The 20,512-nt window shown below is 34.9% G+C and overlaps 1 protein-coding gene across 4 annotated transcripts in view; it reads left to right on the top strand.

The window, feature by feature from the left end:
• ERBB4 (erb-b2 receptor tyrosine kinase 4) overlaps positions 1-20,512 on the top strand; it is a 1,164,817-nt gene that overhangs the window by 980,122 nt on the left and 164,183 nt on the right. For all 4 annotated transcript variants that reach the window (XM_037849192.1, XM_037849193.1, XM_037849194.1 and 1 more), the window contains one exon: positions 14,153-14,338. In XM_037849192.1, coding sequence (XP_037705120.1) covers positions 14,153-14,338 — 186 coding nt within the window. The remainder of the gene's footprint in view (positions 1-14,152; positions 14,339-20,512) is intronic.

The raw sequence follows: 20,512 nt of genomic DNA, 5'->3' as shown, positions 1-20,512 counted from the left end.
AAGACAGACTGACCTCCATTTGTTGGAGGGAAAATGTGCAACCACATGGTTAGGTGGTTATGAAGAATATACAACTAGTTTTGGGAATGATTGGAAGAAAGAGAGATGGTGAGCAATAAACTACTCATTTTAAAGGGAAAGGCATTTTCCCACTTCAGAGAAGGGTTAAAAAAAGAGTATCCCAGTCTAAAAAGAATAGGAAAAGTTTTTAAACTGACTTGCAAATCAGGTTTTCTCATTAACATGCCAAATTCCTCAACATGTTCTGTTATTCAGTGGAGCATAAAAAAGGGAGTTGTAGTAGTAATCCTCAGAGACGAGAAGATGCATCCTTAAGACGCCTTAAAAATGTGTAGGCCTCTGGCAAGGTAGGCTTTCAATTCAGGTTCTGCAGGATGCAGCGTCTGCCCTAGGATTCCATTACCTCACTCATGGGCAGCAGCTTCCCAAGCTTATCTCTTGGATTCCAGATCCTTTCTCCTATGATTTACCCTGGTGACAGTGCTGCCTGGGGATAGTGCTGCCAGATTTGTTTCGTTACATAAGTTTTTTAGCAAAAAAAACATTCAGTGTATACTCATTTTGCTTAGAATGAAATCCAAATGTTAGCCTGTCATTTAAACTCCTCCAAGCCCTAGTACCAATCTGCCTTTCCAGTTTTATGCCTTACTGTGTTCCATTGTATACCTGATACTCCATATAAAACTGATGTTCTTGTATTCCCCATACATACCACTCTTTCCCACTTTCTTAATTTTAGAATGAAACAAATTATATTGGATAACTATCAGGTACCAGAACCTGAACCAGACCCTTTCACAACTGTTATATTGTTTATACAAGATTATTATTGTTGATTCCATACTATACAGCTGAGCAACCTGCGATTTTGACAAGATAAATGTTTGCTTCATATCGCACAGCTATTAAAAGAGGGTGGACTTTGGAAAGAATTTGTATGAATCAATCAATGTCCACATCTCTTTCTCCTCACCACAGCCTGACACATGTTATTTATTCTCTGTGCTTGTAGTGATCTTCCCACGTACAGATATCCAAATTCAAATTTATCCTCTTAACAAAGCTTTACTTGGCTTTCCTGCACTCAGTTTTTCAGTTAGAAGTTTCTCTCTTTCTTCAATATTTTCTTTAGCATTTTGTCTGGACCTATTTTAGGAATCTTACTTCATAAATGATTATCATTACTATTAATGTCCATGACCTTTTTTTTTCACTAAACTTTAAAGACTTCTACTAAGATATTAACTACTTATGAGTAGAATATATACATTTTAAATTTTTGTATCATCATTGATGCTTGAAGTAGCCTTTAATCAATATTGTGAATGAGATAATAAATGCATGAAAGAGTGACTAAGTCTTCCCTAAGAATATTCCCAAACTCCATAGAGTTATTAATAAGGTGTTATATAACAAAACCCATTATAATATCCTGAAATATTGTTGGAAGATGATGATGAAGATAATGACCATGATTGGCCTTTCCTAGGGCAGGCATTTCAGAAATCAGAAGTACCATTCCATTTCTAAAATACTGGGTAGTTCTCAGTGGTGGTTTTCAGATACCAGATCAGGCTTGGATACCAGCTAGCAGAGTTCTTTTCATTTTCTCACTGATGCTTTCTCACCCCCTCACTGTGCGTCTAGACGCAAAGCCATATATTCCATTGACTCCTAGCCTCGTGGAGCAAAGGCATTAGCAGCAGTAATCTTGTGTAATACCATATATTTTCTTTCAGGGTTTATTATGACTCCTTTTGCCTGAGTGGATGGTAATGTTATTTATTGCCACTATATTAAAAACATAAAAGCATAAATAACATTAATGCAAGTTTTTACTAGTTGTGATTGCCTCTAACTGAATGCCCTTGACATTAGGATTAGTGTAGAATATGAAAGTAATATTGACATGAATTTTTAATATAAGAACGTGCATACAAAGCATGGCTTCAAATTTAATATATCTGATGGTAATAATTAGGTTTATTATAAAAGTAGAGGAGATAAATGAATGATAGGACAAATGATTTCTATATATGAATTATCCTATATTAGCATGAGGCTGCTAAGTGAAAAAATAGAAGACTTAATTAAAGTCACTCACTATTTTATCTTGAATGTCATAAAAAAATGCAGTTCTGCCTGCTCCTTCACCAGGGGTATATTCGAAATATTTTATTAGGTATTATGAAAGTATTCCCCTATTTTTTTTAAATTTCTTGTTTCATGCTATTAGTATGCATGTCGTTCATTAATTGAGATTATTCTTGTAGAATACAAGCATAGTAGTTGTCTTCCCTTAAAGATGTAGTATCTAAGAAAATGAAATTGAATATTAATTGCCAAATTTATATTAAATATCAAATAGTAAATTCCTAAATGATTAAACTACATACAATCTATTACCAAAGTGACTAGACCCTGATCTATTTTAGGTAAAATTTAATTTAAAAATATTGATTGAGCACTCCTAGAATCGAATTCTTAAATGCATAAAAGAGAAGACAGACCTGAGTAAGTCTTGGTTCCTGCCCCTAAGAAATTTATAATTTGCAAATGCTGCTTAGCAATTTTTATTGGAAGAGTAGTTTTAAGGAGTTAAGAAAAATTATGCTTGCTTGATTTGTCCAAAAAGGATATTTAGTACTATTAGAATGTTATTTCATAAAGAGTCCATTGAAATTTAATCTTATCAGACATAGTTCCAATTAGGATAATGAGCTAGGAGAAGGACCACACAGTCTACTGGGTCCTCCAGGTTACCTACCTGACATTAAGAGCATCCAAGGAGATAGCATGGTGAAAAGGGTCTTGGCTGTGGATGCAATGAGAAGTAGGTTAAAATACCAGCTTGGTCACTTAGTAACTTTAGAATATTGGCAAATTGTTTAATAGTTTAAAGCTTGTGTCCTTAACAGTGAATTGAGCATAATAATACCTGTTGGACAAGATTATCCTGATAAGTAGATGAGTTGATATAGAAAATGAATAGCATCTTGCCAGGCACAAATCAACTAAATATAGTGATTCTAATTATGATCTGATGGAATTCTTTAATTTGTGACTGAATAGATGGAGTACAAGTATATTTATTAAGAGCTAGAAAGCTACAGGTGAAGTAAACAGTTTAAATAACCCATATAGAAATTCATTTTCATATAGAAACAGAAAAAATGAAAGCAATAGACATTATTCAGATGTTCATAATTATTCCTTCCTCCCTAATATTAGAACTTACAGCCTGGAATGATTTATTCTAGTTCTAATAGGTTTGTGCATTCCTTCTTTACAGCACATTACAGTGTCATCTTTGAAATGTCTTTGTTGGATTTTACTGGGTTTGTTCTGCATCAGTTCTGATACGTTAATGTCAGACATCTCTGTATCTCTTTCTGTATTTTTGCTAAATTTGATCAACGGGCACAAAGTGTCTCTGCCATAACTACAAGAGTTCACTGGCACCTCTTTGTATGTATTACCTACTTTATCCTAATGCTATTTACTGTTATTTACTGCTATTGCAATTCCTTATTTGTTAGAACAATTTTATGCAGTCCTTGGAGGTTTCTTTTAATTTGAGAAGAAGTTTTTGTCAGTTTCACAACTGTTTATGATTATATAGATGGTGGGAAGAGAGCTATCCACTTCTCCGTGAGTTCACATAAGAAGAGAATAGCTTATAAAGTGCTGACAGAAAATAAGTGTTTTGAGTCAGTTTTCCTGCCTCCCATTCTAAATGTCACTGTTGGACTATAAAAGATCCGAGTGACCACTCATGCATCCTGCAGCTGCAGATTTTTCTTAGACTTTCGGCCATGCCTTTACTGCTTAACGATTTCATTACCTTTGGATATAATTGGTTTAATAAAAATGTAATAATAGCTAACATTTTTAAGTGTCTACTATGTACTGTGATAAGCTCTTTGGCTGCACTTTTATAGCTATTATAAATGTGTTAATTTTTAAATGAATTAAAAGTATCTGTATCATTTAGATTAGATGAATATAGTATATCCAAACTAAACAGGTTTTGCTAGAAAGATCAATTTTTAAAATGTTTGTAAAGTCAAGGCAACAATATTTAATCTCACCTTCACCTCCCAATATACTGGTCCTTGCTGCCTAAAGGACTATGAGTCACCATCCAGTCCAGGCAGGAAAAGGATTAGTGATTGTATTACTTCCCTGTGGCTGCTGCAGCAGATTGCCATGGACTTGGTTTAAACCAGCAGAAACATATTTTCTCATAATTTGGAAGCCAGAAGTCTGAAATGAAGTTGTTGGCAGGACCCCATTCCCTTCCAGGGGAGAATCTGTACCTTGGCTCTTCCAGCTTCCGGTGGCTGTAGGTGTTCTCAAATTGTGGCCACATCACTGTAATCTCTGCCTCTGTCTTCACACTGCCTTCACCTGTTCTGTCTGTGCAGTCTTCCTCTGCCTCTCTCTTATAAGGATACATGTGATGGTATTTAGGGCCCACTTGGATATTCTAGTATGATCTCCTCATCTCAAGAGCCTCAAATTAAATCACATCTGCATAGACCCTTTGTCCAAATATGATTCCTGGGATTAGGATGTGGACATAACTTTGGGAGCCATATCAACCTATCACATTGATTAGTAATATCTGATATGGGGAATAGTGGGGAGTTGGCGGCAGGCATGCCATATACTTGCCATTAATAGCCTAGTCTCTCATTTTACAAATAAGTGAAAGGTTAATTGACTTGTTTAAGATCACTGTATCAGAAAAATCCCAGCAGGAAACAGATAGCACACTAAGTTGTGGTAACTAAGGAGACTTTAACAAAGGGGCTATTTTTAAAGTTATGAGCAAAGATGAGGGATACTAACAAGGTTTGCTGACTATGCTGAAGGCTAGTAATAGCAACAATGGACTTGAAGGAGCAAACAGAGTGTTATCCTGAACCGACAGCAGCCATGGCCTTTGGTAGAAGACTGCAGGAAAGCAGGCAGAGTAGTAAGCTGATGAAATATTTACCAACATCACTCTCTTCTCCCTTCAGGATTCTACTGTTGCCTCTTATTGACTGAACCCAACTGAGAGCCAGGGTTAAAACAGCCTATTGTCATCATCAATTTAGTTCATTCTTGGTGGCTACATGGCTTCATGATAAAGGGTGGAGAGTAGATTTGGAGAGACAAAGAGAAATATCCAGGCCAATCACACAGATCATCAGTGACACAGCTGGGTGCAGAGTCTAAACTTGATTCAAAATGCATTGTGTTTGGGTGATGAATGTACCACTATGTAATGGTACTGTGGACAATTGAAGGTATGATTTGTTTTGTGTGACTGCGTGGTATGTGAATATATCTCAATAAAATGAAGATTAAAAAAAAAATGCATTGTGATTTTCAGCACCTCAAATTTAATCAAACAAATTGAGTACCTGCAATGTCATAGTTTGTGAGTTGCTATCACAAATATCATACAGTGGCTTAAACAGTAGGTATTTATTTGCTCATGGATTTATGGACAGAAGAAATCCAACTTAAGATATTGACAAGGCTTGCTTTCTCCCTAAAGATGTAGTGTTCTTGTGCTGGCTGTTGACAATCTTTAGGGTTTCTTAGCTTGTATTCCTGCCTCCTGTCACATGGTAGTGTCTTCTCCTTTCTTGCTTCTGTGACTTCCAAGTTCTCTTTATAAGGCCTCCAGTAATTTGGATTAAGGCCCACCCTGCTTTAGTTGCCTACACCTTAACTGAAAATAACATCTTTGAAAGGTCCTCTTTACAAGGACACAGATTAAGATGAAGAACATGTGTTTGCTGGCGTACCAAATCCAACCTACCACATGCATTGTTAAGGATCTCTATGTGGCACTCCAAGAAATGCCAAGGATTTTATTTTGGTAGGTTATAGCAGAAATGACTGAGTTAAGGCAAAATAATTAGTCACCCTTTTACAATAATGAATATATATAGTAATAATAATGAAAATATATGGATGAATATAGATCCAAGCTACATTGGGATAAGCAATTAGTGGGACTTAGCAAATTATTAGATACGAAGTAGAATGGAAAATAATGGCATAGAGAATGCCAAATGTGACTCTAAGATTTTGAAACCAAGTTAAAAAATGTTTCTGAAATTTTCAAAAATTATTAAAATGTGGCAGGCAAGCTAGTTTGAAGGAATTCTTTGTCTCTTAAATTTGAGGCCCAGTAGGATATCTATGTCAAGATGAGTAAAAGGCATTCAAGATATGGGTTGATTGTTGGGCAAGGGGAGGCAGAGAAGGGAGACTATTATAAGATTCTGTTCATTTGTTTATAAAATTGTATAATTGTATCACATCCTTACTATGAGCCATATACTTTTCAGTGATTTGTGATAAACCAATGAATTTGACTGAATAATATTGCTATTTTCAGAGAAACCATTAGAGATGGCATATAGTTAACAGGTAGCTCTAAGAAAATGGAATTACTGTTTTGATATAGGAGATAAACATATTGAAAATACTATTAGTTCCTACTTAGAGATGACAGTTTAAATTACAGGAGTGGATGAAAAAGCTAAGAATATGGGCACATCATAATACTCAAGTTTAAGGAGGCACAGGTATTTTGGACATGGCATTGATGGTTTTTATTTTCTATCTTGAGAAAAACTTGTGCTGTTTACTCTGCTTCTGACAAAATCAGCCATGACAGACCACATAGATTTTAGAGCTAATTCCATAGGTTTTTGAAAATTCTATCATATTTCTTAAAGTTACAAAATATTTTCCTCTCTGGGAGGCTGGAGAACAAATCTATATGGATGCAAGAGATTATAGACTAAAGCAAAGAATGTAAGGTTTAAAGCCATGGTAGCATTTCTGTGGGGAATGCTTGGTACCCACAGTTCAAACAAGAGTACTCAGAGAAACTGAAGAATTGAACAGAGTAAAATATTAGCACCAATCACAGAAGAATTTTCAAAAAGAAGGATGGTCAATGAGGTCAAAGAGTGCAGAAATGTCAGTAAAATTGGAGAGTGAAGGGAAAATCCTGTTGACTTTGGTGAAAAGTGGGTCATTGGTGACTTTTTCAACAGTAACCTAAATAGTGAGCATTCAGGAAAACACGTGGACTTCAAAAGTCAAGATTATGACCTTTCTGACCTTTGGAGTTAGCATTTTTTTCTATATAATTTCCATCTGGGTGACTATATCGTAGATTTAGACATCACTTAGAACTTGGAAAATTGTATGAAAACCAGAGTCTAAAGGAGGGAATGATGATAAAATGAAAGCATAGCAAAAGCAGGACTAGAAAATATTCCCAAAATAGAGATGTGGCAAAATTGAATTTTACTTTTAGAATGGAGGCACCTAAATATCCTTTTAGGTTCCGAGAAGGTGCTAATATGGAGTGCAGATGAGTTATACAAGTGACAGATGACAGTAAAATGATTCAAGAGAATAGAATGGAATGATGTCAAGATTATATTTTACTGAGTAAAAATTGGGAAGATGTAGAAAGCTTTCTTCCTTCTAGAGATAGAGGTTATAGTAAATGTAATAAGGAGTCAGTAAGAAATTCAGACTACAACAGAAGGATATTTTTAGAGGATCGGTTTGGGAGATTTAAGACAAATCCCTATGAATTCATTCCTTTTTCTAACAACATTTATAAGTTTGAGAATGCAAAAGGGTTGCCTTTGGTCAAAGAGTACCAAGATGGAAATATAAACAGGGTGAAAATTATTTGATGGCAGGTAAAACTTTATTGTAATAGTTAGCAGTGGAGTCAAAAGGCTATGATAGAAGGTGAATAAAGCATAACAGAAATAGTATAAATAGAAAAAAAAGATTTATCAATAAAATCCATTGTACTTCCCAGCATTGCATGGCCTTACATGATTTACTTTTCAAATCTCATATCATGCCATTCCAGGCACATGAGCCTTCTGAGAGCAAATATGTGCCAGGCTCCTGTGTTTTTGCACTTACTATTGCTTTACCCTGAATGCTCTCTTCTGGAATTTGTATATCTGGCTTCTCATAATCCAGGTCTCTTTCCTGACTTCCCTTATCTAAAAGTAGCTCTGCAACCACCATTTTATTACCTATCACATCATCTTGTGTATTTTCTTCATAACCCTTAACATAATTCATAAATATGTATAAATTTGTTTTATGTTTATTTGGTCTTCCTGTTTAATTATTGCCTTTCACACTAGATTTTAAGCTCCATGAGGCTTGAGATGATGTAGACTGAGCTTTAGTCACCGTGCCAGAGCCATAGAGATCCTCATTAAATAAATTATAACTAAAGGGATAGGAAGTTATAATAAGGATGGAAGGAAATTCTGGGTAACCGGAGGATGGGGGCAAGGAGAAAACACAGCCAGAAAGTTGAATTCATTGCATAATAGTTTTAAGTAGTGTCTAAATCTAAAATACGGCCACCCAATTGGGAAAGATGTAGAATAGCGATGAAAAAATTGCTGACCCCAAAGGTTAGAAGGGTCTTGACTGTTGAAGCCAACAGAAATGATCCCAGGGAATGGAAATGAGTGCTAACACCACTGAACAAGGTAGACAAACTCAGACTGATGGTATATTAATTTATGCTGTCCAGTTGCTGTTCACCTACTTGCTCAAGTAAATTATTATTTATTATAGACACAAAAAATAAATGCAGATTTCATTTATTATCTGGGTACCATCTGTAGCAAAACAGGTTTGTAAAACATTGTTATGGACCAGTAATTTTATTTTGTTTTTCATGATTGTCATCATCATCTTCTTTGTTTTCTTTATCAGTGTCACCCTCACTATCTTTAGTAGAAGCATTTGTTTTAAGCATTCACAAATCTGCTGAATGTTGCATTAAACACAGTTTTATATGTCTACATTATTGTCCATCTTTTCTTTCCCTCCATCTCCCCTTTTATCTTCTTTATCCTTGCTGCGATGAGATTTCCCCTGTTTTCAGCTGGAGGGTATTGAATTAATCGTCCTTAGACAAAATGAATAGTGAATGTTTGACTGAAGTTAACATTTTTTTAAAAAAAAAACAGAATAGCCCATAAGTTTTCACTGGCCATATGTTTTGTTTTGTTTTGTTTTTTCTTTTTGTGAAACCACTACCCAAAATAAGTAAGAAAACAAGTTTTAAGTGGCAAGGTATAAACATCTGAAGGGTGAGCAAAAGATTCCTTAATGTGACAAATGGTATTACTCAATTTTATTGTTGCATAAAAGTATCTTCCCTTCAGACCAAAATAGAGATACAAATTGCATATGGCTAGAGACTAATGGCACACGTGCTTCAGAGATTTTTGTCTATTCCCTGCTCGTCCCTTGGTAGTTTAAACAAATGCCCTTCTTAAACCAGACCTCATTATAAAGAAAAATGCTCTTGCTTTAGAGTTTTCGGGATAGCACCTGTTACATTCTTCCCCCCTGTCCAATAAGAAAACTCTTTAATTCACCTACAAGAAAAAAATTTATCAAACAAGAAAGGAAAACAAAGACAGAAACTAATTTTATCTCTGGAAAAAAATAATGTACCTGTCAATATTTATTTATTCCAATGGCTTTCCATGATATTTTCTAGTGACAGCAGCAAAGATTCCAAAATTGCTTCTTTGAGGCCCCACACAGAGCTAGGTAACAGAGTACATTATTACTTTTAACAAAGTAATTTCTTGAAATCCAACACTCCATGATTAAAGTATTGTGATTTTATTTATCTTCTATCCCACTTATCACTCTAAATGAATGCACATCCCTCTTCTTTATTTATTTCCCTATACCCAAAAGAGCCATCTGCTATTTCCTTTATGAAAAATTAAAACCTACAATTAGTGTCTTGTTCATTTTTTTCTTTTTCAAAAAAAAAGAAAAAAGGACTATTATGCAAATACTCTGCAATTTGGTTTCAAATACTCTTTGTAGTGTGATGAGCAATTTTCTTTAATACAAACCCAGCTTTTTTTTGCCAGGACTTACTAATAGATTTTTTAAAAGGGAACTTTCATGTGACTTTTTTACATTCCTCTCATGTAAACTTTTCAAATGCATATTTAAAGTAGAATCATCATTACTCATTAAATTGTAGAGGAAAAAAATCTGTTTATACATGTTATCCTGAAAAAGAAGCCAGAAATAATCCCAAAACTTCTCTTTCACCTTAAATTTTATCATTTTCTTTGCTTTAAGAAATAGCCTGTACCAAATGCTACTCTCAGTAAATCAGAGGAAAAAATGTTTTCTGTGGCTTTTTTATGAAAGCATATTGTGAGTGATAGCAGCTTACCTGTAGGCACAATTTGTTGTTTGATAGTAGTTGCTCCTCAGGAACTAAACTACAGCATGACCTAATTCATTCAGGTATTGGCTAATGTTAGGTGTTTGGGGCTGTCTTCTTGTTAACAAGAAAAACATCTACAGGGTTAAGTGTTGATGGAACTGAGTAGAAACTGTGATATTTTTACTATCATAAGAGATAACACTACACTAGGAATCAGAAATCCTGAGTCTTAAAACCGATCCTGCTACTTACTAGTGCTGGGACTTGGAACAATAATCTCACTCAACCTTTTTTACCCTCATTTTACGGCTATAATACTATGTCTTTTGACGGCTTTGTGAGATTATAATGGGGTTCAAACAACTGTAGCATATTGCTTTTGCAAGGGTTATAGAAACACATTTGATGGAGACATCAAGATGTACCAGAGGTTCTCAGAGTTTCCTATTTCCTGTAGTAGCTTCATCTAGGGAGTTTATACAAATGCAGATTCCTAAGATGCGCTTTCTAGACCTGATTATCTGGGAGTAGGGCCAGGAAAACTACATGCATAATGATCACTCCAGGTGATTCAGCTTCTTCCCCCAAAGACTCAAAACACACACACAAACACACTCACACACACACACACACAAACACAACAACAAAGCGTCCTTCAAGGTAGGGTGATCCATCTTACCAGCTTATTCCTTCTGTTTGGCCTTGACTCGCTCCTTTCCTCAAGCATGTGCCCACATTACCCATCTCTTTCTTTGCTCAAAGAGTAAAACATTAGATCTCATAAGACCCCAGCTAGATCCAGTAAGTCCATATACTCCAACAAAAACGCCCCGTAACTGTGACTGATCTTTAGGCTCAAGTGATCTCAGTACTAATGAAATAGTAGTAGAGGATAAAAGTAATTATTGTCCTCCCATATAGCTTTCAAATAATAACAATAAAAGTCAAGTGGTTCTACAAGGCCTTTACCGACCCCTCTCTCCCTTCCTTGTCCTATTTTCACCTAACCAATTGCTTTCAACTTTTCAACATTTCTTCTTGTATTTAATTCCGTGTATCTGACTAATGTGCGTACACTGTCAACTCTTAATTTTTCAGTTTTATGCATCATGTGCTGATCTCCCACTACAAACAATAGAAGTGTAGCTTTCACTCTGTTCCCTTGCGGAAGTTCATCCCCCCATATTCCAATATAGTCATGGTTTCTGTTTATATCAACATTTCATGTTTACATTGTTGTGATTGTGTGATTATTCACAGCTGTGCTGTGTAGTAAATATGACTTTCTTGTGCATATCTGCGCTTTACCTCAAATTACTTTCTTCTCATATTTGCTTGGTTTTCTGTGTAACTAGTACGAATTTGACCTTCCATCATCTGCTAGAAAAACACATATCCTGTCAATGTTTATGTTTTTTTAAGCTCATTAGGTATCCTGTAACTCCACTTCTAGGATCATCTGTTGTACAAATATTTGGCAATATCCCTTCAAACTATCATTTTTAAATTTCTATCTCACCTGGTAAACCCTAGTTTCCTGGATTCAATGTATTCAAATCTATCCCTCCCCCCCCCTTTTTTTAAATGGGCACTCTAACTGAGAAAGGAAGCATGGAAGGTAAAGTTTTAAAGACCTGGCGTGTATGAACATGTCTTTGTTTTATCCACTCACTTGGTTTCATCCACTCACAACAACCACCACCACCAACAAAACTCTTTCCCTCAGAATTTTGGTTTCAGCTCTACTTAGGAGAAGGAACTGGAGGGTAATCCTAATTTTTTTTGCCATATGTAAATGTATAAATAACGCTACCATTTTCCCAGAGTACTTGCATTGTGTCTGGTATTCCACAGGTCACAATCCTTTTTGTTTTCCCTCTCTTGAGGGTGGAGTGGAGAATAGGCTCTGAAGTCTAAATGTTTCTTTGTTACTTTGTAGCAGTATTGCTGAAATCATGCCCTCTTCCCTCCCCCATTCCCCAAATACGGAGGCCTGTGGTGCTAAGTAGCAGGACCTGATGGTGGACACTTGTGGTATAAAATGGGTAGCCTCTCAGTTTCCCCACTGCTGGGTTAGGCTTCAGATTTCTAATGTTTGCTGTCAGTTACCACTAGCAAGCCACTTCCTGCTTCTATTCTTATTGCTTCTCTGTTGCTGTTGTCTGCCCTTTTTATTATTTCTTTACTGTGAGTATAGTGGAATTTAGAGGGAATGAAAAGAAATGTGTGTAGTCAGTCTATCATGCCATTTGACCAGAAGCTCACTATCATTTTCTGTCCTCAATATTTTGTTTTGGAAAATTTTAAAGCTACTTAACATGTTCAAGAATAGTACAATGAATACTCTTATACCCTTCACACAGATAGCAGTCATTAATAAATTGCCATATATGTACATGCTCTCTATTTCTTTCTCCCTCTCTCTACACACACATACACACATATATATGAATATACACATATTTCTCTCTCTCTCTCTCTTTCTTGAGTTAAACCAATTGATAGCAACTTTCAGATACAAGATACTTCTTCATCCGTAAATACTTCAGGATCTCCTAAGATCAAATAACATTCTTCTACATAACTACTATACCATGATCATCACTCTCAAATAATATTAATACAATAACACATACTATATAGTCTATATTCAGATCTTCCAAATTGTCCCAATCCAGGAGCCAAATATCCAGCATTGTCCTGTGTCTCTATAATAAAGCTATTATATTTTTATAATATTTTATAAATATTTAGCTATAAAATTCTTCCTGCCTTTTTTTGGTCTCTCATAATACTGTCATTTTACTGAGTTTAGGGCCAGTTATTTTGCAGAATGCCTTAAGATATGGATTTGTCTGGGTTTTTTTTGGTCATTTTTCAAGTTTAATATTATTGACAATAATACTACATGATATTATGAAGTTTTTAAAAGCAAATGTTTATTATTGTTTTCCTAGGAGATAGTTTTTTGCATATGAAAAAATCACATATCAAACCTTAAAAAAGGACCTAAACATATCTTTTATGGTCATATTTATTTCACATCGAAACAAGGACACTTATAATAATTTTTGATTGGAGGGTAACTTCAAGAGGCGTTAAGTAACCATTATATGCCCATATTTTATGTCCATTAAGCAAAAGTACCTTTATGATTATAAAAAGAAAATTAGAACTCAGTTTTCTCATTCTACAACATGAGGACATTGGGATAGACAAATTTTTATAATCTGACCTAGCTCTTGAATTTTACCATTTTAAAAATGAAGTAACATTGAATAAAGTCAAAATTATGCAGAAAAATATATTATAAAAATTTAGTCTTCTATATAAATTCACAATGGGCATATTGCTTTAAAAATATGTCAGTGGTAACAATCTATACATGGCTAGTGTGTATGCTGACTCCACACCAATAATGGATGACTTTAGTTTGGGTCACCTTGTTCTACTTACAAATAACTGCATTTGTATAGATTATTTCCACTCCAAAAATAAAGATCAAGGTGTAAAAACGTACAGTATAAGTTTGGATTCAATTTCAACTTATATAGCAGTAATAAAATCTAATACTGTCCATATTAAAAAGAGAAAATATTGCTATTGATTTTATAAGCAGTTGTTCAATGACACCGTCATTTTAACAAATGCATAGGCTGTTTTTTTTCATTAAATTTCATTTGAATTAAATCACTTTAAGAATATAAGTTACAATAATGTCTTTTCATTTTTAATTGATTCTGTTAAGTAAAAGTACATTTTCAGAATCATCATTAGCACCATTAGTACAGTGCAAGTAACTATAATTGTAAGGAACTTTGAATGAAATGGTGGTATTGTATTTATTTCTTACAGGAAGCTCTGATCATGGCAAGTATGGACCATCCACACCTAGTACGGTTATTGGGTGTGTGTCTGAGCCCAACCATCCAGCTGGTTACACAGCTGATGCCCCATGGCTGCCTGTTGGATTATGTCCACGAACACAAGGATAACATTGGGTCACAGCTGCTGCTTAACTGGTGTGTTCAGATCGCTAAGGTAAGTGCTCATCACTTCATGTGGAAATGACATTTCTGGGTTTCTCTCTCCTAATCTAGAACGGTTTGAGTATGGACAACATGTCAAGTGTTACAGCATATTTCAATAAAATAAATTATATTTGATATATCAAAAGATATATTATAAGGGACTATTAATATACTAACAGATCAAACACAATATATATTTATGTATTTTTGAATTATTATATTGTGTTGTTCCAGTTTTATTGACAGATGTTAAAACAAATAACTTACTGGTCAGAAGGAACAATTGTTATACTGGATTTGTTTGTTTTGATATAGTCTAGTTACTAACATAAAGAAACAAAAAACAACAAAAAAGGAAGAAAGCAAAGCTTATCTGAATTGTTCCATTTTTAGATGATTTTATTAAAAGAGCCTGTATGTTCAATTCTCAGTATTACAAATAATCTAATTGTAAATATTTTCCTAGATATTTTAATAATTCTCAATTAATGTTTAATGATTTAATGGTTGGTCTTTAAGGGTCTGTCACGAGGGCTCAGACATGTAATATACTAAGGGAAGTGGTCTAGATCTCAGTACAAGGGAAGATGTTGGGGGCGGGGAAGGGGGGGTCTGTGGTGAAGCAGAGAATAGCTATTCCCATCTGGAGACTGTGGGTTTGGGGAATATTACCAGAGTTGTCTAATCTTTCAGTTTTTCAAGAGAGGCCAGAATTCTGAAGTTTTTTGTGAATTCCTGAAATTTAAATCTTGGCTCAAACTTTTAAAGCAGCATAGGGGTCAAACAAAGAATTCACCCAGTGTGCAAACTCTGGTATATATTTTTAATGTTCAAAGAAATTGTTTATGGTTTCCAAAACTGAGTATCTTTTTGGAAAATTTTCTTTTTCTATATAAATAGAAATGAGATGTTTTTAATTCACTACTTTGACTCTTAATTGAAGTAGTTCTTACAGAACCTGATGTTCTATAAATTCTATAAATATTTTCATCTTTGCATCAGATAATATAAATGCCAAAAAGTTAATTGTTGTGCCTGTTTCTTTTTACAATCTAAGAATGAATAAAAGTATATTCCCAAAAGCAGAAACTTGAGCTAATTCTTAAAACACAAACCCAAAACAATTATTTGAGGTAATAGCCCAGTTTAGTTCCACGTACCCTAATCTCAAGTATAGTTTTCTTATGGGGAATTTATTACAATTTTGTTAATATCAAGTGATAAACTCACAACAGAGTTGATTCTTTATAGTAATTAAATTTAAGATGTGATTCTTCCAAAGCTGATTTATTTATATAAGAAGTTCTATAATTTATAAAGTGACTAAATATGCAATAGATATTGTGAGATCATCAGAGGACTATAAATGAAAATAAAGCTAAGCTTCAAATATCATAGCTCTCTATTTCCTTCAGTGTTCCCCACAACTTAGGTTTTGTCTTTAGGGATTAATAGCATTAATATATCAATTATGCAGGAGTTCTCTGAATACCCACACTGTAATATACCCTTTTGCTTTTGCTAAAGCCATTCTCTCTAATTAGAATCTTTACTCACACAACATGCATGATTCATGCTCTTATTCATCTGTCCCTCATTGGGCATCCTCTCTTTATGCAGCCTTCCCTGCTCAACCTCTTTCTCTCTAAGCATAAGTAAAGACTTCCTGTTTCATATTAGTTATGGTTGTTGATGTCCTGAACATATTTATATTATTTAAATGTCAAACTATTTGTTTATGTATTTATCTAGCTATATGGCAAGCTTATCTAGTCATCAGTGCTTCAATAAATATTTGTTGAGCACCATGAAAAATCACATGGTGAGAACCCATGCCAGAAAAGTTTCATAGTGGAGGTGGTGAGTCTTAAAAAAAAAATGAGTATCAGAGTCTCTTAAAATGTGGGAACAGCACAGAACCCCAGAGATCATCTAGTTCAGTGGCTTTAAATATTTTTTTAAGCCAAGAAAGCATTTCTTCATATGAAATATTACTTGAAAATCTAAACAAAACTGAACCAGAACTGCAGCAGTAGAAGTGGGTTGAGAGGGCTTCGTGGAACACCCCGTGGCTCCCTAGGTCCTTAGAACAGCTTTGGGACCATCTGACATGCCTGTGTTGAAGGTGGGGAAACTGAAGCCTGAACAGGTGACAGAGTGCCCCTATGGCCACACTGCTTCTTAGTGACTCAGCCAGGACATGAATCCATATACTACATTGTCACTTTGCCTCTCCTCAACACTTCTGGACCCCTCATTTGTAATTTAGTGAAATGACTAGGACAGTAATAGAGAGAACTGGTCTAAAAGATGAAGTCATACATCTCTTGTGATATTTTTTTAATGATCTAATGAACTTAACCATACCCACCCCTATAGAATTTCAAATAAAAGGCAGCTAGCTCTAGCTTATTTTCACTTCCATATACTTTTATGCTTTTCAGTTTACCTTCCAAGTTTTTTTTTTTAATCTCCCTTTTTTACCAAGTGTTTTCCCTCACCATCTTTATATCAGATTGTCTAATAACATTGCAACCTCCCAAATTGGTGATAAAGAACCTGGCTGAATTTGAATTGTGTTTATGCCCTCCATGAAACAACTTCATGCTTTTTATTTATGTGCCAAATTCTCATTGCCTTCAAGGAGGACAATGTATAAGGGGTAGTAAGGGATAAGAGAGACTCTCGATTGTACCAGATTAGAATGGAGTTTATTGAGGCAGTTTCTGGAGCACAGGTCCCAGAATTGCACTGAAGCCTTAATTATTTCCTGGGGTTTGCATGAAATATTAAGGTCTCTCACTTAGAGAAGTCATTTAGTTTTTTCTTGTCTAACCTATAAAATAGCAAGCTTCCCTTTTGCTTTGCTTTGCCTGTGGCTTTGTTTGGCATGCTGAGCAACTCTAATTCAGCTTTGTAAGTTACTCCATTCTATAAATGGCAAAGGTTTTCATTCAGCTGCAATACACATCCAGCAAGTAAAGGATTTAATTTTTTCTGGGTGAATTTATGCTTTAGCTGGTACTTTTAATGTACCTTTTTTTTTTTTTTTTACAGAAAAGTGAAAGCTATGCAATCCAAATGGATTAAATTGTACTTCATGTGTGAAACTTTTGTCAAGTGTTCACAATTACAACTATTAGTCATGACTATATGAGGCTTGGTATTGTAGCAGATTTTAGCACAGTGATTTTCTCAAGTGCAGAATCGAAGCACCAGGACTGGCACATCTACTTTATTGCTCCCCTGTGGCTTTTGTTTCTAAAACTGAAGAGGTCGATAAGTGTTGCAATATTTCTCTGAGGAAGTTGTGATGTATATTCATGATCTTAAAGAGGTATATGTGCGATATCATTTTCCCTACAGATTTCAAGATGTTTAGAGTAATTCAGAGAAAGAGTACTTGCATTTTGCTTTAGATATGTGAAACAAAGGAGGAGAAGGTCAACTGATTTGCCCAGAAACAGAAAGTCCGTAGTGGGACTGGAGACAAAACATACATCTATTCCCTTTTCCAATGGCCCAATTAGTTTTCCAGATAGTAATTGTTGTTTAACTTTTCATTTTGAAATAATTATACATTCACATGGAAACAGAGAAATACGATCTTGTTTTGAATCTTGGGTCACAGTTATGTGAACTTCTAGAGACATACTCCTTTTTTGAAAAAATGAAAATAATTGTATCTAACCAATATAGTTAGGTGCAGCTGATAGTAATCTGAAAAATTAGACATAAGTCTCTACAGAACAGGAAAATATGTATTTATATATACATGCACATACATATGTATGCAAATACATTGTTCATTCATGCTCATTTATTGTTACATTCATTAATATAACAAATATCTATTGAGAACCGAGTATGTATATTATAGTGAAAGAACATGGACTTTGGAATTAGAAAGTCTGGCTTGTGAAACTTTGGGTAAGTTTCTTAAGCTCTCTTAGCCTGCTTACTGAAAAATTAGGAACAATAGCATCTAACTCATAGGATTGTTGTAACAATTAAAACAAAATGTTCCAAGATCTTAACATGTTGCCTGCCACATAATGGTTGCTCAATAAATATTGACACCATCAAGCATACCAATATATGCATTATGAGACTACTGGAAAGAGAAGAGGGAAAGGAGCAGAAGTAATATTGAAGGAAATAATGGTTAAAAAAAAAAAAAAAAAAACTTACCAAATTTAACAGTAAACATAAATATGGTCATTCAGTAAGCCCAATGAACCCCAAACAGGATCAACTCAAAGAGAACACCACCGCACCCATAGTATTCAAACTGTCCAAAGCCAAGGGCAAGGAGAAATTTCTGAAAGCTGCAAGGGTAAAACAACAAATTATGTATAAGGGAATCCTAATAATATTTCTCATCAGAAACTATGGAGGCAAGAAGGCAGTGGGACAAAATATTGAAGGTGTTGGAAAAAAAACAATTACCAACCAAGAATTTTGTATCTGTCAAAAATTTCTATCATAAATGAGGGAGAGATTAAGCCATTCCCAGAAAACAAAAACTGAGGGAGTTCATCTCTACTGGAGTTGCTCCATAAGCAATACTAAAGAGAGTTCTGCAGGCTAAAAAGGAAAGACTGCCAGTGGATCAAAGAGCATAAGGAAATAAAGATCTCCAGTAAGGATAATCATAGAGTAATATAAATGCCAGTGCTATAGCATTGTTTCTTGTATGTAAATCCACTTTTTACTTTTTGCATATTCAGCCCCACCCTTTCCAAGCCATACTCTCCACAGTCACCAGGGTGAAGGGGCCACCCTCTGCAAGCATCAGACTGATGGCCAGGCTCCCCACAAATGCCCGGTCACAGGCTTCACCCTCTCTGAAATCCCTGAGGAATGGGTTCCACCTTCTGAGAACACTGGAGTGGCAGCACTTTTCCTAAACAACGTGGTAGAAGATCCACCCACTCCAAATGCAGGGTCAAACTCACCATTTCCACACACGTGAGTGGTCCCACTCTCTTAGCCTGAGAAGATGTCTTTGATCCAGACCTCAACTTTTATGATTCTGCCTTTGAAGTGATTTCTCTTTCACTTCGTCATTTCTGATTGAGGCGGGTCACACTTTAACTGAAGTAGCCTTATCCAAATGTCCTACTTACAATGGGTTCACACATACAAGAATAGATTAAATTTAAGAACATATTTTTCTGGATATACATACAACTTCAAACCACCACACTATATCAGTAAAAGATAAAATAGACTTTAAATAAAAAACTGTTACAAGGGACAAAGAAGGTTACTACATACTGATTTTAAAAAAGTCAATTCCACAAGAAGACATAATTATAAATATATACACACATAATGGCAGAGCCTCAGCATATGTGAGGTAAATATTGACAGATTTGAAGGGATAAATAGACTGTTCTAGATTAAAAGTAGGCAACATCAATACACCAATTTCAATAATGGATAGAACATCTAGACAGAAGATCTATAAAGCAATGGAATATGTGAATGACATTCTGAACCAAATAGAGCTAGCAGACATGTGTAGGACACTTCATCCAACAGCACCAGACTACACATGCCTTCTACAAAGGAAGAACTGGGAAATTCACAAATATATGAAATTAAGCAACATATTCTTAAACTACAATTGGTCAAAGAAAAATACGAAAGGGAGATTAGGAAATATCTTGAGGCTTACATTAAAAAAGAAGAAAGATCTCAAATCAGAGACCTAGCTTCACAACTGGAGGATCTGGAAAAATAAGAGAAAACAAAATCCAAAGTGAGAAGAAGGAAGGACATAACAAAGATTAGAGTGGAGAGAAATGAAATAGAGAATTAAAAAAAGAAAACAATAGAGATAATCATCAAAACCAAAAGTTGGTTCCCTGAAAAAATCAATAAACTAGACAAACATTTATCTAGGCTGGCAAATTTTAAGAAAGAGAGAGGGCATACATAATTAAAATCAGAAATGAAAGGTAGATTATTAGCAACCCCTCAGAAATAAAAAGAATTATAAGAGAATACAATGAACAACTGTATACCAACAAACTAGAAAACTTATCGTTCTAAGTGAACAAATGGACAGATTTCTGTGAAAATGGACAGATTCTTAGAAGCATGAAAACTACCTACACTGACTAAAGAAAAAGAATATCTCAGCAAACCAAAAACTAGTAAAGAGATTGAATCAGGT

Source organism: Choloepus didactylus, chromosome 9, assembly GCF_015220235.1.
Source record: "Choloepus didactylus isolate mChoDid1 chromosome 9, mChoDid1.pri, whole genome shotgun sequence".
In the NCBI taxonomy this organism is placed as follows: Eukaryota; Metazoa; Chordata; class Mammalia; order Pilosa; family Megalonychidae; genus Choloepus; species Choloepus didactylus.
The sequence above is the reverse complement of the archived record's forward strand: the minus strand, read 5'-3'. Positions and strand labels throughout refer to the sequence as shown.